Source organism: Cydia pomonella, chromosome 7 (genome assembly GCF_033807575.1).
Source record: "Cydia pomonella isolate Wapato2018A chromosome 7, ilCydPomo1, whole genome shotgun sequence".
Lineage (NCBI taxonomy): Eukaryota > Metazoa > Arthropoda > Insecta > Lepidoptera > Tortricidae > Cydia > Cydia pomonella.
This window is the reverse complement of record NC_084709.1, coordinates 14803124-14830679: the sequence shown is the minus strand read 5'-3', so window position 1 is coordinate 14830679 and position 27556 is coordinate 14803124. Positions and strand designations below refer to the sequence as shown.

At 35.6% G+C, this 27556-nt stretch overlaps 4 protein-coding genes across 5 annotated transcripts; 2 read left to right on the top strand and 2 right to left on the bottom strand.

The window, feature by feature from the left end:
• Window positions 1–6934: 6934 nt before the first annotated feature.
• Window positions 6935–9452, bottom strand: LOC133519947 (histidine-rich glycoprotein-like). The gene is made up of 4 exons (XM_061854160.1): window positions 9349–9452; window positions 9016–9279; window positions 8065–8228; window positions 6935–7088 (listed from the first exon to the last, which is right to left on the bottom strand). Exons 1-4 carry the CDS (start codon window positions 9358–9360, stop codon window positions 7028–7030), a joined length of 501 nt encoding a protein of 166 aa, XP_061710144.1. The 5' UTR covers window positions 9361–9452; the 3' UTR covers window positions 6935–7027.
• Window positions 9453–10671: 1219 nt separating this feature from the next.
• LOC133519920 (uncharacterized) lies at window positions 10672–15366 on the top strand. 2 transcript variants are annotated; one of them, XM_061854125.1, is made up of 4 exons: window positions 10675–11144; window positions 11384–12016; window positions 12346–12512; window positions 15204–15366. In XM_061854125.1, exons 1-4 carry the CDS (start codon window positions 11133–11135, stop codon window positions 15247–15249), a joined length of 858 nt encoding a protein of 285 aa, XP_061710109.1. In that variant the 5' UTR covers window positions 10675–11132; the 3' UTR covers window positions 15250–15366. The 2 variants fall into 2 exon arrangements, with proteins under 2 accessions (XP_061710110.1, XP_061710109.1); XM_061854126.1 differs by lacking the exon at window positions 15204–15366 and having other exon boundaries at window positions 10672–11144; window positions 12346–12516.
• Window positions 15367–16638: 1272 nt separating this feature from the next.
• Window positions 16639–18948, top strand: LOC133519923 (histidine-rich protein PFHRP-II-like). The gene is made up of 4 exons (XM_061854132.1): window positions 16639–17226; window positions 17317–17862; window positions 18033–18199; window positions 18758–18948. The coding sequence occupies exons 1-4, from the start codon at window positions 17026–17028 to the stop codon at window positions 18825–18827; spliced, it is 984 nt and encodes a 327-aa protein (XP_061710116.1). The 5' UTR covers window positions 16639–17025; the 3' UTR covers window positions 18828–18948.
• Window positions 18949–23539: 4591 nt separating this feature from the next.
• On the bottom strand, window positions 23540–25417 carry LOC133519918 (histidine-rich protein PFHRP-II-like). Its single transcript, XM_061854122.1, has 4 exons — window positions 25318–25417; window positions 24486–25142; window positions 23922–24088; window positions 23540–23692 (listed from the first exon to the last, which is right to left on the bottom strand). Exons 1-4 carry the CDS (start codon window positions 25327–25329, stop codon window positions 23620–23622), a joined length of 909 nt encoding a protein of 302 aa, XP_061710106.1. The 5' UTR covers window positions 25330–25417; the 3' UTR covers window positions 23540–23619.
• Window positions 25418–27556: the final 2139 nt, after the last annotated feature.

Sequence of the window (27556 nt, the reverse complement as noted above, 5' to 3'; positions counted from 1 at the left end):
ACCAAGTTGTAACCTAACACATCTGTAAATATAAGGCATATGATTTAGAGATAAAGTCCGTTTTTTTTAAATTACGAGATGGTTCATGAATAACCTTTATTACTATAAAAATAAATCTACATTTGTCAAAAAAAAATTCTGTATTGCGCTATTACATAATGCATAAAATTGATATGAAGATAGGTACCATAGCAGCTCGCTCACTTGGTCTATTAACAACTATTTTAATGCTCTTTGTACTCGTATACGCGACCCCATTGTATGTACAGTCGCCATCAGATATATCGGAACGCATGTATGAGATCTCAAATTATTAAGATAAGACCTACTGTACTGTCTATATTACTTACCAAGACCTAAGTACCTATTATTTATATGTACCTACACAAAGAGAATTCCTATGTTAAAAGGAGATTAAATACATATTTTGTTATTCAACTACAAATAAAATAAAATTTATCTTTTTCAGTTAACACATTTTTTTACCGATTTCTTTAATAAAATAAAACATTAAAGTATTATGTGACTATAATTCATTGTCTTCGGTGTAGATTATTTACTGATGTTCCAATTTCCTGTATCAGTTTGGTACCAGGAAATATAAAAACTACACCTCTTGAAAAACTTTGCTGGTAGTTCGACATCTGTAAGTTTAAATATAAAACATGATAAAAACACTTAAGTCAAAAACGTATACATAAAATATTTGCCCTATATTCTGGTCGCTCGGTAGGGTGCCCAGAAGGCTGGGTGCATTTCCGCGCTGGTTAACAATGCTGATCCTCTGGTCACCAGAAGCCTATATAAGGCGCTCTCATAGAGCCACGCTAGTGCCCTAGAGTTTCAAATTCAACCCCAAGTGCCACAAATATGTAGTTAAGGGTTTAAATTCTGGATCAAGAACATGGAATACTATTCGCTAGTAAGGCCATAGGTATTAGAAAAAAATAATAGTAGGAGACGGCCGTGGTCATGGTAGGTGGTACAGGTGGGCCAGGCAAGCTCTGAAATTATGCACCTATTTTACTATAACTTTGTTCACCTGTGTATATTTACTGTTTCCATGATAATCATTTTTTATATGTAGCCCGTGTAATCGGGCTGTATAATTGGTCTCATATTTTTTAACACAAAATCATAATTTTAATTCAATAATTAATGGTGTTTTACATATTAATCATTAATGTACCTATTTTGCAAAATTTTCTTGCATATAATAATATTGTTTACTTCAATTGACGTGTTTATTATTTTCGTTACTATGTCAACGTTATTACTTAAAAAATTATAACGTGAAGGTTGAGTCCGCAGTACAGTTACAGTTTACGTACATAGTGGCATTAGCACAGTCGGATTAGGACCAAGCTCGAAATGTCTGAACAGTCATGAAATTTGGTATGTATATACGCCCCTTAAAGGCCCCTTTTTCATGCCCACACCATTTCACATTTGGGGACCTCGAGGAACCGCAGCCATCTTGGAAAATGTGGACCATCCAGGAGAAATTCGCGTTTTACTCTAAATCTACGTTCTTTATTCAATATTCGTGTAAGGCAACATTCAAGCTTATAAAATTCGACATCAAATAGTTTAAGACATCTTTGCGAAAAAAAATGATCTTGCTTTAAAAAATACTTGCTAAACCCAGATTTAGCCCTTATACCCTTTCATGGGATATTCTTAATAGGAAACTTGGAAGAATAAAAATTCCACTTTTAACTATACATTTGTACATAATCTACCCCAATATCAATATTTTACTTGACTGCAACTTAACCAGAAAGTAGGGTTATGGGTATAAGTACTGAGGATTCAGGACACCCTGTAGCTTAGGATACTGGACGGATTTTTTAAATGACGTATTATTTAGCCCTAAACCTTTTTCTTCCGTTAATTTTAGTAACTTTGTATTGCATAGCACTTGTATACTAACTGTGGATCTACTGATGTCTGTTTTACTGTACTCCGGTCAATAGTTTAGGCGCTAGAAGAACAAATATGATTTAATATTCGGAGTCCTCTCAAGGCGGCTGTATTGATTTTTCTTTAATAGAACAAGTAAAAGTAGGTTGTGAATGGCAAGAGGATCTAACGATACGTCATTTAAAAAAATCCGTCCAGTATCCTAATACCTAGCTACTGGGTGTACTGAATCATCAGTACTTATACCCATAACCCTTCTTTCTGGTTTAGTCACAGTAGAGTAAAATGTTAATATTGGGGTAGACCACGAACAAATGTATAGTTAAAAATAGAATTCATATTCCTCCGAGTTTCCTTTTAAGAGAATGTCCCCTGGAAGTGTATAAGCGTTAAACTTAGATTCAGCAAGTATTCTCTATAACAAGATGTATTGTTCTGCAAAGATATCGAGGACTTTTTTGTGTAGAATTTAATAAGTTTTAATGTTGACTGTTGTGTTGATGGTACACATTTTCCAAGATGGCTCGGATTCCTCGAGGTCCCCAAATGTTAAATGGTTTGGGCATGAAAAAGGGGCCTTTAATTTATATACATAATACATTTCATGACTGTTACAGAGATTTCGAGGTTGGTCCTAATCCGATTATGCTACATTGTACGTCCGCAGCAAATTCGGTTCTCCATACAAATGTAGTTACGCTCTCATTTTAAAATGACTTGCTAGATTGCTCTGAAACTTTGTACTTACAATAGGATATGGTATGCCTATGCCTATAATTAATTTAAAACATAAATGTGAAATGAGAGCCAATTAAGTTCAATATTAAGAATATGTGTCGTTGTTGACTCGCCGACAACGGAATTGAGATCTATATGGGTGCCATGTTCTGTGCTGTGTAGAAAATCCTGAAATTATAAAGGATTTGTCTTGGCTAGTTTTTACGTATAGGCTACGTATCACCGAAACGTCACAAACACCACGAAGGTTCGGCTTGTACGGGCCCTCGTTTTTCCTATATTCTTATACGCTGCGGAGACCTGGACTATCCGAAAGACAGAGGAGAAGACGATAGACGCCCTAGAAATATGGTGCTGAAGGAAAATGCTGGGGATATCCTGGACCGAGTTTCGGACTAATGTCTCCATCCTTAAAGAACTCCGTATCAAGCAGCGCCTTTCGACTCTCGTAAAGACCCGCATACTCAGTTTTTTCGGTCACGTCTCGAGGAGGAACAACGACTCCATAGAGCGTCTAGTGGTGCAGGGTAGAGCAAACGGAAAAAGACCGCGCAAAAGGCCACCTATGCGATGGACTGACCAAATCAAATCTGCCATGAAGGGTCCCCTGAACGCATTTGCCAGAATGGCCCCCAACCGCGAAAAATGGCGAGAAATCGTACGGCAAGCAACATCTGCGCCTGATATCAGCAGTTGACCACGACGCTCTGCAAAGAGTACAACGACAAAGAAGAAGAAGACGTATCATATTTGTCTAAAATTTGGTTTGTTGGTACACACACAAGGGATAGTCTCTAGGGGACGGGGTGCCACACTCGTCAGCGCGACGGCGATATTTTTTACCTTTTACCTAAAAATCTCAAATTTGTGTACGGGCTTAGCTCCTGTTTCGTCTTACGCCTGAATTTAACAGATTCTGACTCACAGGGAGCTTTGAGCATGCTGTTGCGTTCGTTTTCAAATTTTGAAAAAAAAGAACTAGCCTAACAACACAATAAATGCTTGTTTTTCCGCATTCTTCACTATATCTCCCTGTCTCACTACTATCTGACCTTCTAACCCAGAGGGGAAAATATACCTTATTGGGGCTACTCCATCTTCCTCATGATAATATATTTTACTTTACTGAAAAGCAATCGGTACATGTTACAAGATGCACATTGTTAAGAGCCGGGGTTAGAACCCACGACCATTGGTTTTAAAATGAAGCTTTGTATATAATTTGTATTTTTATAATAAATCTGTTTTCTTGTTGACATTTTGTGGTATTGTATTGCTTAATGTTAATTGTCAAGATATTTCTTTCATCCTGGACAATTGTCACATGCGTCACATGTACGTTTTTATGATAGATCTACATCGACGCAACTGCATGTCATTGTCAAAGAGCATATAATCACTACGTTTTAAGAGACGGGACTTCCATACTATACTAGCGAGTGGAATCAGTTTGTTTCGCAAATCATTACCAAAATGTACGACAAAGAACTGTCAAAGAACCATAGTACCAACATAAGCGATTTAAATAGTGTAGTACGCTACACGCTTACGATTCTTATCGATATCGATAAAATGGGGAGGGTTGAAACATAGGCTCCTGTCTACAAATTTTGTACTCGAAATCAGGTTAGCATCGAGTCCACATTTAAGTTGTATGTTATATAGTGGATAGTTCTTAATTGGACTACTATCTGGTCGGGCTTAATGTGGACCCGAATTATTTTAATACAGTTTTTAAGTCGTGTTTTTTTATTTTATTAAATGCTTGATTTTCATAATGATGTGCACATACATGTTTGAATAAATGTAACTTTTCTATGGGAAGATGTATCAGGTCTTCGTTCCCAACAAATTTGGCCCACTGCCTGCATCTGAAAACATACAGCCTTGGAAAAACATGACTTTATCTACAGTTTATATTCCATGTGTTTGCTAATGAGATGATCAACTGATTATTTCGCGCTAATATGCATCTATAAATCATGTTTTTCGGCATCCAGTTATCAACAACCCTTTATCAATGCTTTAACTTTTTATGTATTTATATGTCACACATGAGAACGGGTCTGGCCTTGTTGGCAGCGACCCTGCCTATGAAGCCGATGGTCCCAGGTTCAAATCCTGGAACGGGCATTTATTAGTGTGATGAGCATGAATATTTGTTCCTGAGACATGGGTATTTTCTATGTATTTATAAATACTTATAAATTAGGTCTATGTACATATATATATACATTATTGCACAAACTGACTTAGTACTAAAGTATGAATGGCATGTGTTGTGGGTATATATATATATATATCGTTGTCTAAGTACCCACAACACATGCCATTCATACTTTAGTACTAAGTCAGTTTGTGTAATAATGTCCTATAATATTTCTTTATTTATCATAAAAACAGAGATTAATTTTCTTACATTTTAGGTTAATATATTAAATAATCACTAGATAAAAAAAATATGTTAACTAATGACCATTAATGCATAAGTAATAGATAATTTATGCATTATTAATCTTCGACGAATTAATTATGGTCATATTGCATTGCAAGGAAATTTCACATATTTAATTTAATTATTTACACTGATATAAAAATAAAACTACAGTTATCGATAGTTATAGTACATCCCTAGTTCACAACGAAAAATAATGTAAAATATCTAATTTTCGATGTGTTTATAGCCTGCAGACCCAAACAAAATAAGGTCAAAAGTATCTAAAGCAATACTTACCAGTCTTCATCCAAGGGAAATTTCGCCATAATAATCCCTTTTTTCGTTTCTCGATTGGCTCGCTTGCCACATATTTCACACTTAGTAAACCGTTTTCTCGCTGGCATTGTAACAAACTCGCTCTTTACTCTGATCACGGTTGACTATTTTCGATTTTTGCACTAAATAATAAAGAAATTACACGAAATACCCGAACAAAACATTGAAGCCTTCAAAACAAACAAAGCAATTAGGCTGACAGTAGACTTGACGTAAACTTGACAGAATAAATAGCACTGACGTTTTCTTTTTCTTCGTTGGCAATGATTTGCGAAACAAATTCCATACAAAACTTTTTTCTTCCTAGTTGCGTCAGCCTGATCGGAATTTGGCAGCTAACTCCATCTTGCGTCCAGTAGAAGAATCAAAATCGTACAGGTAAAACTACTCTCTGCCTTAGGATCCCCTTTTAAATGTCATAAATTCAAACATGGCAGCCATACCCATCGACAAAAAAGTCTACCGTTGATCTAATTTCATTTGACAGTTAACTAATACGTATTCGACACGCTTATATTTGACAACTAGAATCCTGACTAGAGCTGGGACTGCGTACCAAAAGTACGTCTCTGTTACTCGTACCAAAAGTACGTCTAAAATACCAGTTTTACGAGTATGACCCCCAATAGGCAGTTTACGTATTTGCCGTGCTTAGGCGTTTTACAAATAAGGATTATTTATACAAATATCGACTTATTATTTCGGTAAGGGTCGGAAATATGGTGACGTTTTGAGTGAAGGCTATGAATCTATTGTCATATTTTTGTTATATATTATTACATTATTTTTAGATACAACAGACACCGAGACGACCATCTGTTAACAAAATTTTATTTTACCTAAAGTAACGGTAAGAATGGAGGTACGAGGTGATAAAAGTTTCATATTTGTTTTATTTCAGAAATCAAAGTCCGTACTTTTTAATACTCGACAAGCTAAAAGTAGTCTATTACAAATAACCTGTTCCAAAAACTATTCCGGTACAACGCCCCGCCTCTAGTGTGGATATTGTTCACTGACAGGTGGTGATAATAGCAATTCGACAAGTCACAATATTTCTCACATCAAATGGAAATCAACACGAAACGTCACTTTTAGCATGTCGAATAAGGGCCCAGGATACAATGAGGCCAATAATAAATGGAAAATATCGGGCTTGATCAGTATCTGAATTAAAGTTAGGAAACGGGAAATACCACTTGTAATATACTTAGAATTAAAGGCCCCTGACGAAAAATATCGGCAATATCTTTCTCCTCTGTGTCTGATGTTTACATAGTAATTCATGTAGACAGATAAACATAAGAAATTTAAAAGAAGTCCGCTTTTCCAACAAAATCTAACAATATCTGGGTCGTTAAATTCAAATAGGTTTTTCCGTTCATGAAACTAGGTAAAGCCGATACTATGTTTTAGTGGGATGCTTTGTATTACGAAACTTGCACTTTGTACCTATCACGAAATAAAGATTACTAAATTCAATAAATTGAAACAATGACCTATTATGAAATACAATTTTTTATTCAAAGAAATTTAAATAGCAGTAAAGCAAAATCGTATTAAAATCGGGTTAAATCGAAGGTGAGATCAGCACTAATGGTGACCATGATGATGATGAGCATGATGTTGGCTGTATTTTACGTCTGCGTGGAATCTGAAACAAATATTAAAAATTATTAGTTAGTTACGAGTATAATTAATTAGTTAGATACGAGTATACTAATACCACCAGAAGACCATTTTTTACGTTTGTCAATGTTGTTGGTCCTTTTTCGAGCGTTATTACTTATTATAAATCCACTCGAAAGAAATTTCTTCTTGTGATTCTATGTGAATGTTATACCGACCTGTGTTAATAACTTCATGATACCCGCAACCCGTATTACATTTTATCTTTTATGAATAGAGCTTCTAACACTTCTCATGAAATGAAAAAGAGGTATTTTCCCCTTGTAATAATAAATAATCGGACAGACAGACGGACATGACGAATCTATAAGGGTTCCGTTTTTTGCCATTGGGTAAAAAAGTGGATGGCAACTTGACAGTGACATCCTCCACCTCAACAGACTGCATTGTTACCGAAAATGTCAAACTTTCGGGCAGTACGTTTGGTTTTAACATTAGCGCCACTAATGTCGCGCTGCAATACTGCGGAAGCACTAATGCTGTTGTATTAGGAATCCGAACGATACCTTAAAGGTGATATTCGAATGTAAACTGCAGATGCATTACCTATTACTGTTTCGTCGTTACCGCTGCATTATTAACGGGGGCGGTGTTACTGTCAATATCAATCTCTTTGACTAAATGACTGTCGGATCGCGTTAGTAATGCGGCAACGATAGCAACGCAATTTGTCAAATACCTCAACGTTGATAAATATCAATAACGTTTATTTTTATTTCGTTTTATTTATTCTTGGTTGTAGTCATGTGCATAGTAATTAAGATGTTATGCAATAAAACACAAGTCAGACCATGACGCCCTGTAAGGGCACACATAAGTCACATAACAACAACAACGCAAACATTGCAACAGTAACGCTTGGAATCCGAAAGTAAACCTAAGAGTTCCCAACTAGTTTCCCCACAGAGTTTCCCTAAGGGTTAATATTTTATTTGACTCACCCATGCTTGTCGGCGTGGTATTCCACATGTCTGACGTGGCCGTCGGGCTGGTGCAGACTGTAGCGGCCCTTCACGACGTCTCCGTCGCGATGCTCTTGCTGCATCTTCTTGTCATGGGTGTGCGGGTCTTCTACGTGGTACTCGAATTCGTACTTGGGATGAGTCTATTAAGTAGGGTTGAGAACAGAAACATCACATTCAATATAGAAAGTAAAAATGAGCCAGTTCTTGCAGAGTAGCTGTTTGAGTCAGCCTATTTTCACAAGTCTTCCGATAGCTATGAAATTCTCAATATTTTGTAAATATATTCAGATCCATAACATAAATATTATAGGTCGTCAGGAGGTCGTCAGCAAACCTACCTAATTGCTACCTATTCTTGCTAACAGAAAGCTACTAATAAGTATTTATTTAAAAAATCTAATATTGGTGTGGCCAGTTAAACAAGTTATTACAAAGTTAACTTATCATTATTAGGTAACAATTTATGACAGTTTTGTGTTCTATGAAACGGTAAATAAATTATGTATTTAGTAGCCATTTATCGTTCTATTGACTTGGTTTTATAATAAAATATCAAAACATTTTTTGTAGTACGAGTGGGTTGCGAAACATGCATTTTTACGTATGTAATGTTTTTGTTGAAATTAACTAATTATTGCATGACAGGAAATGGTTACACTTTTTTATAATAAAATACAAAATACATACATATAATCACGCCTATTTCCTGGAAGGGTAGGCAAAGACCACGGATTTCCACTTGCTACGATCCTGACATACCTGTTTCGCTTCCTTTAGTTTCAAGACATTCCTCCTTAATTATAAGGATCGCTGTTTTTATTGCAAGAAATAACCGGTTTTTTTATTGAATATATTTTTTAATAACAGGTAACACTAGCAGAGAATTTTTGCAACGTATACATCATCATTCATCAACATAAAACTTACATGGTGTTCGTGTTCATGGTGTTCATGCCCGGGGCTATCGTGGCGAGAGACTTGTACATGCGAAATGGCATGCCCGTGGTGTTCATGGCCATGATGCTGGTGCCCATGCTCCGTATGGCCATGCGTCTCCACCCAATGGTGCGGGCCATGTCCATGGTGGACCGTCTTGATGTGTACTTCCGACCGAGCCACACCGTGTCCATGGTGCCCATGCTCTGTTTCTTGGGCGACCGCCACAGCTACGAGAACCGCGAAGCACAAGATCTAATTAAAAAAGTAAGCAATTAGTAAAATATATATCTATTGCTTGTTTTTTTAAAGGTCAGTTTTTACCTTAGAAAACATTTTGGATTATCTTTGTTAAATCCTATACAGAACAAAGTCACGATGAATACTGAAGATTATCTGCAGATATTCTTCTTTTATGAACCGACAATCAAGGTAATATTGATTTCTCTGTAAATAAGGCTAAAAAAATTAAAACAATTTTCCAATTATTTCGGATATAATTATGAAATAAGACTCCGCCTGCGGGCGTTATTTTAAGATTAAGTCTAATTTAGTTTTAAATTTATTCATTTTACCTATTTCTTTTGTTTGTAGATGACATCATTTGGATTATTGTTATGGTTTAAATTATATACATGTGAAAATTATGCAATGAAAACGGGAGTACCTGCGCAGCACTTACGTGTTTTCAGCATTTTGTAAGAAATTAATCTTGCGTAAACTCAAAAATGGCATAACCGATCATGTTCTTTATTTATTTAAACATATTTGCACAGAAACTTAATGCCAGAAAGTATTCCCTACCAGTTAATCCTCGGGCCAAACAGAAATCAAGGTTTAGGAAATATTTATAATAAATGATACATTGAATTCTTAATATTAAAATATGTTTGTTTAAAAACATTCTAATTAATATATACATATTGATATAATATACTTACGATAAAATACTTACATCTTACATATAATATCCACTCTATTAGAAAATTAATATTGAACACCCCTATTGTTTACGATGATACCCCTGGGATTTTAACCCGTACCATCGGGCTCATAGGCATCACTACCAACTAGGCCACTAGGCCTTTTTTGACCACTTTGTTGGCGCACCCATGCCAAAGTATAGTTATTTTACTACTGAGCGGACGGACAGGCGGACAAACCAACGCACGTAACAAAATGATAAGTGTTCCTACTCGTAGTTGACTACGGGACCCTTAGAAGTGAGAAGCTATTTTCTTATATTTTCAGGTGCCTTACGAATTAGGTAACTTCCTTCCGATTTTTGATTTCCGATTGGAATAGCCCCGAATACCTAAGAAAAATAAAATTAAGCTAATTTAAAATCATATTATAAAACAGGCTATCAATTCACCTCGCGTGTTATAACTGTTGTAACACGCGAGGTGAATTGATGTGTCACTGTGTCGTGACTATAGCTTTATTATATTTGATGCTGACTGTACAGACGACTCTCTACGTTTGCTGTTAAAATCAAAGTTTTTTTTTTAATGTGGCCAGTAAGCGTCAAATAAAAGTTAATTATCAAGTATATACTTAACTATTACTACATTTTAAGTTGTACCCATACACGCACTAACATGCTATGGATATCCTGCTACGAAATATATAAATAATTAAAATGGTTATTCATATTAATGAACTAATATCCTGGAAGTTTTAGGTGTTTATATTCATTCATAATTATAAACATATAATAACCGTTTATTTACCTAACAGGAAATATACGGTTAGCTATTGTGTTAACTGTCTTACGCCCCCTCTGATATATTAAGGAGAAGTAAACTTAAACATAATTTAGAGTACCAATCTCGACAAACGTTTACAAACTGAACGTCAATCAATTCATATTTCAAAGCAGTAAAGTAATAATACATAATGGAGACCTAATTTATTACTCATATTATTATGTAATCGATCCATATGCAGGTTACACCACTTAAACCAGAATTGCAAAAATGCATATTGTATGTCGGCTTCCGAAACTGAACAAACCAGTTTATAGTAAATTATGCGATGTATAAAATCGAGAGCTTTTGTTGAGGCAGAGTTAATTTTGCAAGTGCTTTAGACTAGTTAGCATCATTATGATTACAAGGGTACGTACGTAATAAATTCGTATCAATTTATTGTGTTAGTTATGTTTGAATTGTTGGGTGCCGGTAATAACGTATTAAAATAATTGATTAAAGTTTTTAGCATAATTTGACAGTTACCAAATAAATGAAATGACTCAAATGTAGACGCCGGGCTAGCACCTTAATCTAATGGACATCCAAAACTACCTAATAATATTTAAATATGTATTTTATTATATTAATTTTGTACACTTTTGTAGGTATTGGCCGTTTTGGCTATCACAGCGGTGGCCCATTGTCAAGAGCACCATTCACACTCATATTCCACCGTCATCACACATGAAGCGCCAAAGAAGATCGAACATCATATCCCATCGTATACCACCTACGAAATACCTACCCACCACGAATCTATTTCATCACTCTCATCATCTTCTGTTTCATCTAAAGAACAAGTTCCTAATTACATCCTTCCTACTCCCGAAGAAGTTGAAAAACTACCGCCTCCAGTAGTCCGTACCCACATACCTTCCGAGCCCGCTCCCGTTCACCAAAACCAAGAACCTCCGGTTCCTGTTCAACATTACTTTACACCTGTCAACTTCCAAGCCAAACCTGTCCAGCCAGCGCTTAAGCCCATTCCTGTACTTCAGCAAACAGTATCTGTGCATCACCAAGCTCCTGTCGAACAATCGGTTTCCCTGCACTATCAATCCGCCCCAGCAATCCAAACAGTATCCCTGCATCATCAACCTACGATTCAATACGAGTCTAATCCATTACATTATGAATCTCCTGTGCATCATTTCTCCACTCCTTTGCATAATGATATTGCGTCGTTTCAACACGAATTGCACCAACCTCATCATGAAGAGCACCATGAAGATTATTACGTAAGCATTGAATTGTATTTTGTTAATTAATTTACTATGATTATATTAATATGATATAATTAATGTCCCGTAGAACATTATAAAACTGAAATAGGTCCTTGTTTTGTCTCTTCCAACCTTTGTATTTTATTGTAGTTACGATTTTGATTAAATTTTGTTGGTTGGTGTGGATGGACAGCTCACATTTGTGCTTGTAAATGATTTGGGGTAGACGTTGTCTTTAAGCAAGGAAACATACAGTATTATTTCTACAATCATTACCTACTTCCTATTTTTGTCAAAAAACGAATGGAACAATATATTTAAAATATACCTACTGTTTATTTCAGGCGTACCCTAAGTACGAGTTCGAGTACAAGGTGGAGGACCCGCACACCGGCGACAAGAAGTCCCAGCACGAGTCCCGCGACGGTGACGTCGTGAAGGGCTACTACAGCCTGCACGAGGCCGATGGTTCTGTTCGTACAGTCGAGTATTCAGCTGACAAGCACAACGGGTAAGTTTCAATAAGAATCTCAAATTGTTCAAACAATACTCACATTTCAGCAAAATTTTGCATTAGGGTTACTACAAAAAAAAGCGGCCAAGTGCGAGTCGGACTCGCGCATGAAGGGTTCCGTCCCATTTAAGACGTATTAAAAAAAAATCTACTTACTAGATCTTGTTCAACATTTTACCACTTTGGACACATTTTACCACTATGGAAGTGTCTCTCGCGCAAACTATTCAGTTTAGAAAAAAATGATATTAGAAACCTCAATATCATTTTTAAAGACCTATCCATAGATACCCCACACGTATGGGTTTGATGAAAAAAGATTTTTTGAGTTTCAGTTTCAGTACGGGGAACCCCCAAAATTTATTGTTTTTTTTTCTATTTTTGTGTAAGCATCATAATGCGGTTCATAGAATACATCTACTTACCAAGTTTGAACAGTATAGCTTTTATAGTTTCGGAAAAAAGTGGCTGTGACAGAATCGGAAAGACAGACGGACATGACGAATCTATAAGGGTTCCGTTTTTTGCCATTTGGCTACGGAACCCTAAAAATGCGATGCCAATTCAAATGTATTATTAATCGAATAATTTTATTTTGATGACACACAATTCCTTAATTACACAAAAATTCTAGACAAAAAAGTAGCCTTTATGAACTTACAAGAGTCTTCTAGAAATATAATTTTTGATTACAGAAAAAAAATCATGCTACAAAATGATAATTTTTTTTTTTTTTTTATATATTGCAAGTACATTCACGTATTTATTTAATGAGGTACTTGCATAAATTTATAAATTGAGACATACTATCAAAAAAAGGTTCTAAATGTAAACTAATCAAGAGAAATCGACTACTTAATGTCGAACTAGTTCAATATCAGCCTCACACGTCACGTCAATTTTAAACACGCACATCCGAAGGAGAGCAGCGGACGTGCGCACTACCCAATTTACGAGTAGGTACATGTGGCTCTAACAACTACGTAACGTTCCGCGGCATTTGAACTTTGAAACTTTTATTTTGGTTTGATATCACTCACAGACCATCTTGCCCACACCAGTATTGTAAATACAAGCGAAATGCAATAGGAGTAGGTATCTAATGTCAAAGATTAATCTTTGCAGCGTCTGGTTTAGGGCGGTGTAATAATAAAAGGTTTTCCTTTCTATTTTGATATCGATAAAACCAAAATAAAACACATAAGAGGTACGATGAAGACAACGTGTAAGTATTTATATTAGGTAATTATCAAGCTGATGAACCGGATGCTGAGCCATTATTATAACCGACCAAGAACTTACACGTATGTATCAAGAACATATACGTCGACTAAATAGGTAAGTATTAAGCGTGTAAACACAATACAGGCAAAATTAAAAAAAAAAATATGTAAATCTACTTTACGAGATCGAATAGACAAGTTCTCTAGTATTTTCTAAACGCTATTGCTAAGCCTTTAAAAGGTTCTTTAAGCAGATCGAAACAAATATTATATCCATTTTTTTATACAATTAAATATCTATTATCTTTTTTAAATGTTTTTGTAACCCTGACTCTTTAATATAAATCGTAATAACGATAAGGAACGGGAGAAGGTGACGTCGGTGGCGACTCCTGGATCTACTGGTTTGCTATATACGCTTGAGACATGTAACGAGTGCTATGATTTGCAACCAGTCTCGTCCAGTAAAAACCGTGAATTGCGCATCGTATTTATTGAGTGCCCTCATCATCCTTAATTAAAGGATCTAATGTGTTTTCCCTATTATGATACGCCCACGATTCGCTACACGGTAAATAGTCAATCATGGTTGCTGAATTTTGTTCGCCGCCTTTGGTGGTAGTAAAACCCTTTATTGTACAAAAATGAAAACAAAACTACGATATAGACCAGTTTCAAGACCTGTACAAGCGCAATAGTAACCCGTCTGCGAGGCCACCAATATAAGTTAATATCTGAATTGTCTAAAAACAACCCCCGCAGACATTTTCTCAGCAACAGAGTGGTCAAAGCGTGGAGCAAACTACCAGAAGATGTGGTCTCAGCACTGAATGTCAATCAGTTTAAGAATAGACTATACAAATACTTAACCAGCGCAAAGAATACATTTTAAGTGAAGATCACTCAGATACAGCAGGCAACTGTTGTTTTAACTGCCTGGCTGATTAATTAATAATAATAATAAAATACTCATCATTAGTACAAAGGCAAGGCGAGGTGGTTTTGGTGGTTACGAGGATACCATTTATGTATTTAATACTTTCCCGCACGTGTGCGGAAATGAGCACTTTCTGTGCATATGTCGAAACTTTAAAGAGTACATATGGCTCTTTCTCTTCAGAGCCATGTGTACTGTACAACGTTATACGATACACTTTCGAATAGGTAATTCGCAACTCCTGTCAGTTTAAAACACTCCCTTTGGTCGTGTTTTAATTTATCACCACTCGTTGCGAATTTCCTGTTTTCTGCACTTGTATCGTAAATAACTATTCCAAAACGGCACCGGTCTAAAATAGTTTTTCTTAAATTATTATTTTCAATTGCATATACGAGTATATACCTACCTAGTTTTTTATCCTACAGCTATTATTTTTGATTCATAAGGGTTATTAAGAAATAAGATATAAGTACCTATAGCAACTTATCATAATATTATATAATTAACTGTATTTTCTATTTTTAGATTCAACGCGAACGTGAAGAATGACCACCACCAGAGCCATCACTAAATGCCCTGGACCTGCAATACTATTGATTAAATACCTCTTTGTTTATTATTATTATAAGTAGTCGTTCCTACCTTAAGTTTTTATTAAATAAATAAATATTTACTTTATTTGTCTAAATTTATGAGTATTCCTAGCTGTATTCATACTTAGTTATTTCGCTATCACTCATAATTTGAATCATATCACCGCTATTAATTGTATAATATTATAATAATATCAAAACATAAATAAGGTTTCAACATTTCCAATGATGAACTATGAAAATTTATTTCCGCGGCTGAACCAATTGCCTATACAGTATCAATAAATTAGCTAATTAACCTACTATTTCTATGGATACATATATTAACTGCTTAGTGTTACGCCAATATAATATAGGTATCTGTTTACAAATGTAGAAATAGGTAAAAACATTGACCAAAACACTTAAAATATCAGTTTAAAATTCAAAGCTGGAAATCTGGAAACATAAATAGTGGTGAAAGCTGACAACCGCATTACCTACATCGCATAAAAAGTATGTACCTACAAAAATTAACTAGATCTAGAAAATGTGGTAGGCATGTATTCGTGCATGGATTATTGTAAATACGTGTTACTAATTTTAGCACTTAGTACACCTACTGTTAGGTATTTATCAGTAAGTATATTATAAGTTTTTAGGAAATGGAAAAGATATTACTAGGTTTTAAAGGTCAATTTCACTAAATCTTCTAAATTGGTATGCAATTGGTTAATTAAAATTTTTTTGGGCCACAAACTTTATTACTATGTGTTACGGTTATATGGCTGTCCTGTGGACATCATAACATAAACATAACATTTACTCTCGTACTTTATCTTTAAAGGCATATATAAAAACATTCTGCTTCTTAAAATTTGTGAGATGATTTTTTTGGAAAAATGTATCCAAATCATTAACTTTTGTAATGTCCACAGAAAATATCTCGGTTTACATAAACGATTTTGACCAGTTTATGCATTAAAATGGGACCTAGTACCTATTTTTTATACATACAATACCTACATGGATCCTATTTTGTACCACTAATAGAAAATGAAAATTAAATAAAGGGTATTTTTTATTAAATATTCTTTCTTACGTGTTGGAAGGGAAACCGTGATCTATGTATATTACATAATTATTCAAAAATACGTCATCACTCATCAGTTAAAGCCTGTCTGTATATTATTAGAAAGCAGAATATCCTCTATTTTCGATTTTTATAGTCTGACTCATTATAAATTTCGTTAAATATAATGGCATTTACAAAAATAAAACATTAAGTGAAACAACCGGAAAATAAGTTAAGCTTAAAGGAATATTGTTATTACTCAAAGGTTATTCGGGAAGAGATAACAATATATACAGACTGTCACATTACAGTAATTAATTATTTTTCACTGCAGCATACCTACTGTCAATTCAGTAATAAAGTAGAATTTTAACCAATGTTGCTGCTGTGTTATTGAATTTGTTCAAATTTTGCTAGTTAGAGCGAATTTATAAATTAAATATTACAGTTCACATAAATCATAACAGTAAAGATTCTGAAACTCAAATTTGATATATTTATAATATTCAGCTAAAGTAGCTTACATGCAGGCTAATGATAGATATTTATTATCTGTAAAATTACGACAGTTTTATACCAAGTTTTTGTACCTATGTATTTAATGTTATTTGAAGGCTACAATTAAGTAAGTTAACATTCAATTAAATAAGGGCATTTGGGCATAGTGACATTTGCAAATAATTCGTTATGCACTAGTTTTATGACCTGCCAGCCTTCACATTGGTTTTATAAATTACGTCATACAATGGCAAGCCAGGCGCGTTACGGACATGATGCCCGCAGTAACAAATTCAATCAATTCGCTCTTGTAACATCTGCGGTATATATTGAGCTTATGACTATGCTAATTCAACAGTTCCACCGCGGAAGTGAAAGAAGAAGGATCGAAATGTTCGCTAAAGTGCGTGTTCATCGTTGTGTAACATCTAGCCCGGTCACATAAATATTCGTGCATATAGAATGTGTGTTAATGCAGTGACTCTTGTTTCAGGCTTTGATCCTTGCTTTTGCCGTTGGGGCATCCTACTGTCAGGAGCATCACTATGCTCTCAAAACGTTAGTGCGACATGAAGAACCTAAGGAATATGCTCACCACCAGGCTCCGGAGCATTCGACGCACAAGGAACCAGCCCCCATCTACGAAGTGCAATATCAAACTGTGCCAGAGAGCCAGGAACAGGCCGTGTCATCACAAGCCATTCACCATCAACCTGCTGTTAATCACGAAATCCAGTTGACCAGCGCAAAAGAAGCTGAGCCAGCGTACGTCTACGTACAGCAGGAAAAGCAGCCAGTCCATTTCCATAATGGAATTTCTCTGCAATCGCTATACAAGCACGCTGCTGCTGCTCAAAAAGTTCCTGCCACTCATAAATACCAAGCTCACCATGAGCCGTCACACTATGAGTCGCACTACAGCCACGAAGCTCTAAGCCATCACCACGCTGGTCAGCACCATGCTGCTCCTGAGCATCACGCTCCTTCCCACCACGCAGCCCATTCCGAGGAATCCCATGAAGAGCCTATCGACTATTACGTAAGTTTACAAACAAACATCAGAATGTTAAGTGCTTCGTCACTAAGCATCCGGTTCGAAATCAGCTTTCTATCTCAAATGTTGTGCCCACGCATTTTAATCAAGATTACCTAGTCGTACGCATTTAGATAGGACGATTAAGGACGTGCCCAAACATTTTATGTTTCTAGGCTCACCCTAAGTACCAGTATGAGTACAAAGTAGAGGACCCGCATACCGGAGACAGCAAGTTCCAGCATGAAGTGCGTGACGGAGATGTCGTGAAGGGTGTCTACAGCTTCCAAGAGGCCGACGGCTCCATCAGGACTGTGGAATATACTTCCGACAAGCATAACGGGTAACGTTACTTCATATTTGTATTATGCTTGTTTGCATAAAATAGTTATAAAACGTTGTAAAACGTAAAATTGTAGCAAACAAGATATATTTAAGTATTCAAATGTTAGTAGCTATCATAACGGTGTAGCTCTACTCATTCATTCATCATATTATTTCTGTGGGACAAGAAATATTGTGTGTTAAGAGTCTAGAAATAAAAAATACAATCAGGATCCATTGAAGCTGAGCAATTTAGTGGGGTTAATTCTAAATTTGTTTATAAAATGTTCATGGTCCATGTCTATACTTAAATAGTAGCTTTAAATCTTTGATAGAAAACTTTCAACTACTCAATAAAATCATACCTTTTGTCTTTTATAGCACGTTTGATATAGGTAGCATATCAAACGTGTACCTAAAGCTCATTCACAAGAGATAGCCTTCAAACTTCATATGTAATTGGGAGTTCGCCGCCTTGGACTGATTGACCAACATACTAACTTAAAAACAAAGCTACCGTAAATTTTCCGAATCTTAATAAATCGGTCAGTAGAATAACCATATTCCGTCTTTACAGATTCAACGCGGTTGTGAAGCACACGGCGCCGAGTCATCATGTGCACACCAAGCAACACCACGAAAACTAAAATTTAAGCTGTTTTATTGTTTGTTGTTACATGTGTAATTATAACTTAATTTATTAACCTTCCTTTACTACTCTACTAAGTTTTCCTATTAATAAATATAAGAGAATAAGGTCAGCTTGAATATTTACAATTTTATTTCATGCCACCAAACTAGTACCTATCGTTAACCAACCGATGTACTTTAAATGGCCTCAGAGGCAGAGCCTTTTTCAGGAAAACATGTGATTACGCTAACAAATTTCTACTCCAAAGATTATAACGATTAATCAAATACGTCATACAATAATAAACAATCGGTCAAATACAAGTTCGATTTACTTGCGCACCGAGGGTTCCGTACAAACTTTGAATTATCTTGTGTAACTATAAACGCGAAAGACTTTTGAGCAGAAGTATCTATATACATATACTAAGTATACGCAGCGAAAGTGTGTACAGCGCTATCTATCGGCAAATTGTCTAACTAATTTACGCCATGTAATTATGGAAGGTAGAGGCAAGGAATAGAATCTCCATAGGCAGAACTGTTGCAAAAGTGTCCAGCTGTCAGCTATAAATAATAGTTCCAAATCACTCCAGAGTAGCGCTAGAGTAGCTAAGAACCTAGGCGTTATTATTGACGGAGTGAATTGCGCTGTCTATTAATCGATTTTTTTCAAGTGTTCTAGGTAGGTATTGTAGCGCCACCTATTTATGGTTTTTCGACAGACATATCTGGTACATGGAGATTCTATTCCTTAATTCTACCTTCCATACATGTAATGCTTATGTTGGTTTTTCGAGGATAATAATTCTCTATCATGTGAACCAAAATTTCAAAAATTGTTCTTTAAAATGTATTAATGTATAGAGTAGTGCGTGACGTAAGCATTTGCTAAAACAAGAGCTCGAATAATATCCATCATTGTCCTCTGGAGTTGCAGGCGTACATAGCCTACGGAGACTGCTTACCATCAGGCGGGCCGTATGCTTGTTTGTCACCGACGTAGTATTAAAAAAAAATTATATCTATAGTATGTATTCTATGAATATGTGGCAGTTTATTGTTATTATTTATTTACGTAGTTTATAAGTATGGTTTGCTTTTTTTTTATTCATTCAATATTTTTTTCTTTCTCTGCACCAATTCTAGATATCTCTGTTTGGCCCTATAGTTGACTGGTAGAGAATGCCATTTGGCATTAAGTCCCCATTTGTACATTGTTTTATATATTTTGTGCAATCAAGTTTAAATCAATAAATAAACACACGTAAAGTTGGTTAAAATTCAAACTGAATTCGGAAATGTGTTATGCTAATAAAAAAAAAGTAATTAAGAGAGAGGTCTGATTCTATGTTTCCTGTAAAGTTTATAGAAATGTTAATGTTATGTAAAATTTCATATTTTTCTTCGGTAAACTTCGGAGACAATGGGGGGGGGGGATTTTTTTTCACTATGAACGAAAAGAAAAAATAGTTTTGCAATGTACAATTTGAGCTCTTTCAAATGATATCCCATTTGATATTGTGACCTGTAAGGTCACGACTGACACTGCCACAGCTCTCCTATCGGCGTGATTCGATAAAAAGAGGACTCAAGAAGTTCGAATCGGGGCGTATATCACTTAAATACAATCTGCTTAGCTAGGTATTTTATTGAACTATTAGGCGGTAACCAGAAATTGTTACTTGGGTATGATACCACGATTTTGTCAGCTTCCAAACAAACTGGTCAGTCGTCCAGGTTTCATCTTATTACCACAGATAAACTATTGAGGCAGGTCATGTTTCTCACAACAGGTACAATCTTTATAGGGTTCCGTACCAAAAAGGTATAAACGATTGCTTATGGTGCGACTCTGTTCGTCCGTCTGTTTGTCACATCGCTAAATATCTCGAAATTCAAAGTGTGGTGACTAAGTTAAGTACATAACAAAACAATTTCCTTTTTAGTGAAAACAAAAAGATTTGTGAAGGAAAATCTTACTGATAACCCCTTATTTTCAAAGTTATTTCCAATGAAAAATTATAATTTTTTTACACAATAATATAAATATTACATGAAAAATATATGTAAACTCGTAGGAAATACTATTACTGACGAAAGGTGTATTGTTAAAAATTTTAGAACTAATATTCCAAGCAGGAGTTGAAAATAGAGTTCCGGTTATAATATTAACTGAAAATTGTTGACCCTTAGACTTTTCGTTCGTCACGGCATCTATTGTCCAGTAACAGTACTGATAAATCCACCACTTGACGCTAGATGTCAACTACGAAAATAATAAGCGTTTTGGTAAGAAAACTGATGTATGACCACTCTAGGCTTACTTATTTCACAATGGTTTTGGTAACTATTTTTTTAAATAAAAAAATACATTTTCAAGTTTTGTTAGCGATTTAACCCACTTTGGGTGTGTTGTTTATTCTTTAAATTTATGAGAGGACACTAAAGAACACCTTCTTTGAAATAAATAATAATAATAATTCAGCCTATATACGTCCCACTGCTGGGCACAGGCCTCCTCTCATGTGCGAGAGGGCTCGGGCTATAGTCCCCACGCTAGCCCAATGCGGATTGGGGACTTCACATACACCTTTTGAATTTCTTCGCAGATGTATGCAGGTTTTCTCACGATGTTTTCCTTCACCGAAAAGCTAGTGGTAAATATCAAATGATATCGTAGCGTACATAAGTTCCGAAAAACTCATTGGTACGAGCCAGGATTTGAACCCGTGACCTCCGGATTGAAAGTCGGACGTCATATCCACTCGGCCACCACCGCTTTCTCTTTGAAATAAATAAAAGAAAAATTGTTGAAATCAGTTCTCATCACAAAGTATTATCCCTGAAAAATCAACATACATGTAATAATATTAGGCCGCGAAAATTATTTCGCTGATTTGCCGGTACATGGCGCTGTACACAACTATTTTAATATTCTTAGTATACTGCTGGTTAAAATTCTTTCGTGTATATAGTAACATGCGATAATATTAACTTTGTAGGGAACTCTCGGTGCGCGACTTAAACGAACTCACACTTGCCCGGCTTTTTAATGTGAAATGAACGGCATGAAATACTAGCTACGCCTGTGACCTGTCTGTAGTTATTACTACCTCGAAGTTAACAGTTCCAGTTTGTTTCATTTTACGCATCTGCCGATTTTTAGAACCTGTTCTAAAAAGACATGAGTTAGGCTTTCATTTAAAGTAATAAAACAACGGTGTAAAACAGTTATGTCACGCTTGTTAAGCCCCTCTATGCATCAGAATCGTAATTCATGCATTGGAAAACTAGTCCGCTTTTAGAATTACTTGCGCGATAATACGGTTGATCAAATACATTTTAGAAAATCGTCCCGCCATGCAATGTTAACGAAGTTGGTATACCTGTTTTTCTTGAGTCTCAGGTACTGAAAAAATTATCCTGCCTGTGAGGGCGCAGCATTAGATTTCCTTAACTTTGCGATATCTATAGGAAAGTTGGATTAAGCATACTATAAAATATGTATGACCCGGTTAACAATTATATAAGATTTCTATTGGTTGGTCTCTACCAAATCTTATTGACTGGTGCGTAGTAGAACAAAATGATAGGGGACATTTTCAGCGTTCAAATTAAGAAACGTTTTGTCGTTCAAATGCTTTCTTATATTCAAGATTTATCATTTATTGACCTTAATATTAACTGTGTGTATGTTAAAATTCACTGGCTTGGGTGGGACTTGAACACACTCTTACGATAGATGTCGCTAGGGCCTAGCCGTAGAAGAATAAAAGACGCGGGACAAGTATATAATTACACTTTCACACGTACCATGAACAACGTTTCTGAATACATTTTACGAAAAAAAAAAAACAGAATAAAATAAATATTGGTCACATGAGTATTACCTACACTTACAGTTACGAATATCCCCTTGAACTTGAATGATATTGTTAATTCAGCACTTTATGTTACGTTAAAGAGACACAATAACTCATTATATACAAAAATACTCAAACAGTTGCAATTTAAGGTGAATTATTTTGATACAATTAAGTTTGGAGTGAAAATAACGGGCGCCGGTTTTACTTTTTAATTTTTTCTGCTTACGACAGCCAACGTGGTAATGACATTTGTATTCTTCCAAATAAATAAAACAGTTTTTATTGAAATATCGTATTTATAGAATATTTCATTTGTATAACAATAAATAAACTTTAGTTTATTAATATTTTATGTAAGTAATAAATGTCTACTGGCGAAATGAAAAATATGTAAATGTATAAAGTTTTTTCACCACACAAATGCAAATTTTGAGTTGTTTCCGTATTAGCTGGTGGAATCGAATTTAAAATTATGATTTTAAATGATACATTTTTTATTACGTTCATTTAGATTTGATTTGGTTTAAATTATTTGGTATTTCATAGTTACTATTTTCCTCGCGTTGGTGCGGTGAAAAATTTTTGGTTTCACTCGGAGGCAAAGTTTGTTTAAACCTCGTGCCTTGAAACCCGAGCAAGCGAAAGATTCCACTTCTCGAACCAACCGCTGCACTCGTGTTTAACAACAACTTTTCCCCCTTGTAAAACAAATAAGTATTAAACATTCAAACTCTTTGGTGTGGACGTATGGATTACGGTTAGAATAACATTGTAAGGCTTATTAAAATGTGTTGTGTCTTTGTCTGAGGATGTGAAATGTTCCTATAACATAAAAAATAATAACTTTCAAAAACAACAAATATTTTTGAAATAGTTTTATTTATGTACAAGTCAACATTAATAACAATCAGTCCTTTAGAATAAGTTAATAATCAATAACTTAATGATGGTAATGGTGCTGCTGGGGCTGGATGTGTTTGGAGGGCTCGGAGTGCTTGACGTACGCGTTGAAACTGAAATTAAAGATAACATTAGATTATACGGAAAAAAGTCTAGAAAAGTTAGTAGGTTTAGTAATGTTCATGTTAAAAAGTATAAGATTATAAAGATATGTAGACTTCTTGTTTTACTTTTCACTTACTACTATTAAATAATCGTATGACATCAGTAATATGTGACGTAAATAATAGCTCTGTAGGATATTGTATGAAAATTGCTGTTAAGATGTTCCGTAAAAATTACCCGGTGTGCTTGTTAGAGTCGTATTCGACGGTGCGGATGGAGCCATCAGCCTCGTGCAGGCTGTAGACGCCCTTCACGACGTCGCCGTCGCGGGACTCGTGCTGGGACTTGCGGTCACCGGTGTGGGGATCTTCCACCTTGTATGAGAACTCATATTTGGGGTGAGCCTGGAAAAATATATTGTTTCGTTTAACACGATCATTTCTGGATGAGATTAACTTAGAACCGGGCGATACTCTGCTCAGCGGCGGTGGCCAATGGGCGGCTACATAAAAAAACCTAATCATGATAAACATAAGTATGTGAAAGAAGTTTAAATTCTATATCTCACATATTTTCAATAACGATATTTTTAAACAATATTAAATTATAGAAACCGGACTTAATCCCGTATTAAGTTATAAATTTACCTCCGACATTTCGAGGACGGCGTTGTCCCGTGGTCTCAGAGAAAACTGGCAAAAGTTGATTCAACATCTTTTTAGAACTACCCGCAGTTGGTCTTGTTTATTAACTGGAACGTTCAACCGTGAAAGTTTAAATCAGATATTTTTAAAGACTTACATAGTAATCATGGTGCTCCTCCTCATGGTGTTGTTCCTTCTGATGTTCCTGATGAGCGGGAGCAACTTGGACGGTGTGGTAGACGGGAGCAACGTGTTGGACGGGAGCAACGTGTTGGACGGGAGCAACATGTTGCACGGGAGCGGAGTGGTGAACGGGAGCGGCGTGGTGCACTCTGACAATGTGCTCATGCTGAGCGAGAGCTTGTTGGACGGGGGCGGAATGATGCTCGTAAGTAGCGTGGTGCTCGGGCACAGCGTGGTGAACTTGGACTACATGCTCGTGGTGGGCGGGAGCTTGGTGCACTTGAACTTGCTCGTGGTGGGCGGGAGCGTGGTGAACTTGCTGCTCCTGTTGGGCGTGATGCACTTGATGTTCATGGTGGACGGGAGCATGGTGCACTTGGACGGAATGGTGGACGGGAGTAGCGTGGTGCTCATGCGATTCGTAGTGAGCGGGAGCGTGGTGTTCGTAAGAGTCTTGATGTACAGGCTCGTGGTGAGGATGGTGGACTTGATGGAGCACGAAGGATTGAGAGGATACAGCGTGTCCGTGGCTATGCCCTTGCTCCTGGCCATGCCCTTGCTGCTGACCATGTCCGTGCTGGTAATGCTCCTGAGCACACACCGCCGCTAACGCCACAGCCACGATTAGGACCTGAGGAATAAATGACGATACTTTTTAAGAAAGCACTGAGTTAAACTCGCGAATCACTAGCTGTCATTAAAACACTTCCGGTCATGGTATACGACCTAGTTATGTTATGATATAATTGTTGGCTTGCAAAACTTCTGTGCTAATTAAATACACTTATTATTTTAATGTGACTCACTTTAGAGATCATTTTGAGATGTGTATGCTCTTGTTGAGTGATGTTGAATGATATTATCTCATAAGTACCGTTGCTTTATATAGTCAAAACTTGAGCTTGAATTTTTGACTGGATGAACAGGTTGGTATATGTAAGAGGGCGGGGAACGAGTTTTGACTCAACGTTACGTCCATTGAGTAACTGAAAGGATCGAATACACTGATTGCTCATTATTCAAGAGAAGCTCGAAGCATGTAAAGCACGTATTTCATTTGAAAATTGACATATGTACCTACTTATACAAGTTTTTTTTTTCAAAATAAAGGAAAATGTCTGGTTTTGTCTTCAATGCTGATTGAGGTACCTATAGATATTAAAAACTTGTGCTAAAGTTTTATCATTTTTCTTTATTCTTAAAATAGTGCCTTTTGAAAACTAATCTATGAAAGAAATTTTAAATTAAGAGGATATATCAACTGATCCTCGTTACAAATTTGTGAATATTACGTAAATATCTCCATCGTGCTGACGGGGACGGCTCCTAAAATTAGTGCGAATAGGACTACCGCGGTCCAGGCAAAAAATCCTGCGTACAAATCTCAGAAATCGAGGTTTCGTTCTCGACATTATCCTCATCCAAAGCTCAACAAATCGTAACAAAAGTTTGGGAACGGAATGAGAAATAAATTATCTGTGTTTGACCATTCTGATTTTTGCGTTTATTGTTGCCGATTTTGTACGTTAGGCGTCTATTACGGCGCATTTTTTTGCCGTTTTTAGCGCTGTTTGAAGTACCTGATCTAGTTCTTATATAAACAATAATAACAAAAAAAGCAAAACGTATATATACTGGTAATATTGAACTCATATAAAAAAATATTCATCTAGGGCCAAAATTCAGAGTGGAAAATGTCCAAAAAGTTTGTATGAAAAAATTACCACTAATGTATCCTCTTAACCTGTGTAGGTAATATGATGTTAATTTCAACAAAATCTAAGAAACTACCTTACAACAAAGCTACGCATATTGTCTGAATCAAGAATTACTTTATTTATTATATGAAAAATATTGTTTAACTACCATTCCAAGAGTTTAATTTTAATTTGGTTGGATTGGTTATAATCTTATGTATAGGTACATAGTATACTTACTCTAAAATACATACAGTACCCGTCGATAAATTTAATCTTGACCATCGATTTTGAGAATAGACAATTGGATGTCTACGATGATTTTCAAATACTGGCGACCGTCCATTAATAATCGTATTTATAAGTGTCGTTTCATATAAAATATCCCATCAAAAACATTTTCATGTAAAACGTTGCCAAGATGAAACAATGAGCTCGCACTGTCAAAAAAGTTATCAGATCTCTTGTAGAGCCAAGCTTCTAACTCTACAAGCCCTAATTTCACCAACGCTACACCTTAGTCAAAACATATTTATGGCTTACCGTTTTATTGATAAGTAGGATGTTCATAAATCGACAAATTAAATTATAGGTACTTTTCTCTAATACTGGTGATCGCCCCCAGCTTTGTTTGTAACTGATTATTTGTAAGTATTTTATAAAATCGATAAAGTTTACATAAAGCATATTTTATATGATCGCTATGCTAAATAAAAAATAATGACGAGTGAAGTTTAAAAAATCCCTTTAAAATAAATATGAACAAGATTTAGTTATTAATTTGTCTCAAGTTAATACATCTAACGAAATTATATTTTTTACAAACAAACTTGGAGCGATCATTAATATATGATAGAAGCATCGATAATTGAGTTTATTGATATAAAAACTCTCTATCTGTCAATAAATTATGCCCCCTAGAATCCGAGGTCTGGTTATGACAAACAATAATTATTCATAATACAACTAGAGGAGTAATCGCGTAATAAATATTTCAAAAAACGTGCAGTTGAATTAGTAACATTGTGCTTCTGTTAAGCCGGTTAGAATATACCTATGACTGCAAAAGTTTTATATTCTTATACTTACCTATTGACACAATATTTAATGGGACGTTTCTTTATCAACTGGCATCATAGTCTTCCGCTATTACTAAATGCCACTTAAGGCCACTGACAGAAAATAGTAGTTCAGTAGATACCGCACGTAATTAGAGCGTTTTTGTATTTGAACCTTTTTGGAGCCGATCTTATTTTCTATTCTTTTTTATTTTAGCAGGTCGATCACAAATTAACTTAACTGCATGTCAAAAGCTTGATCAACCTTTCAAATTATAACTTTTTCCGAT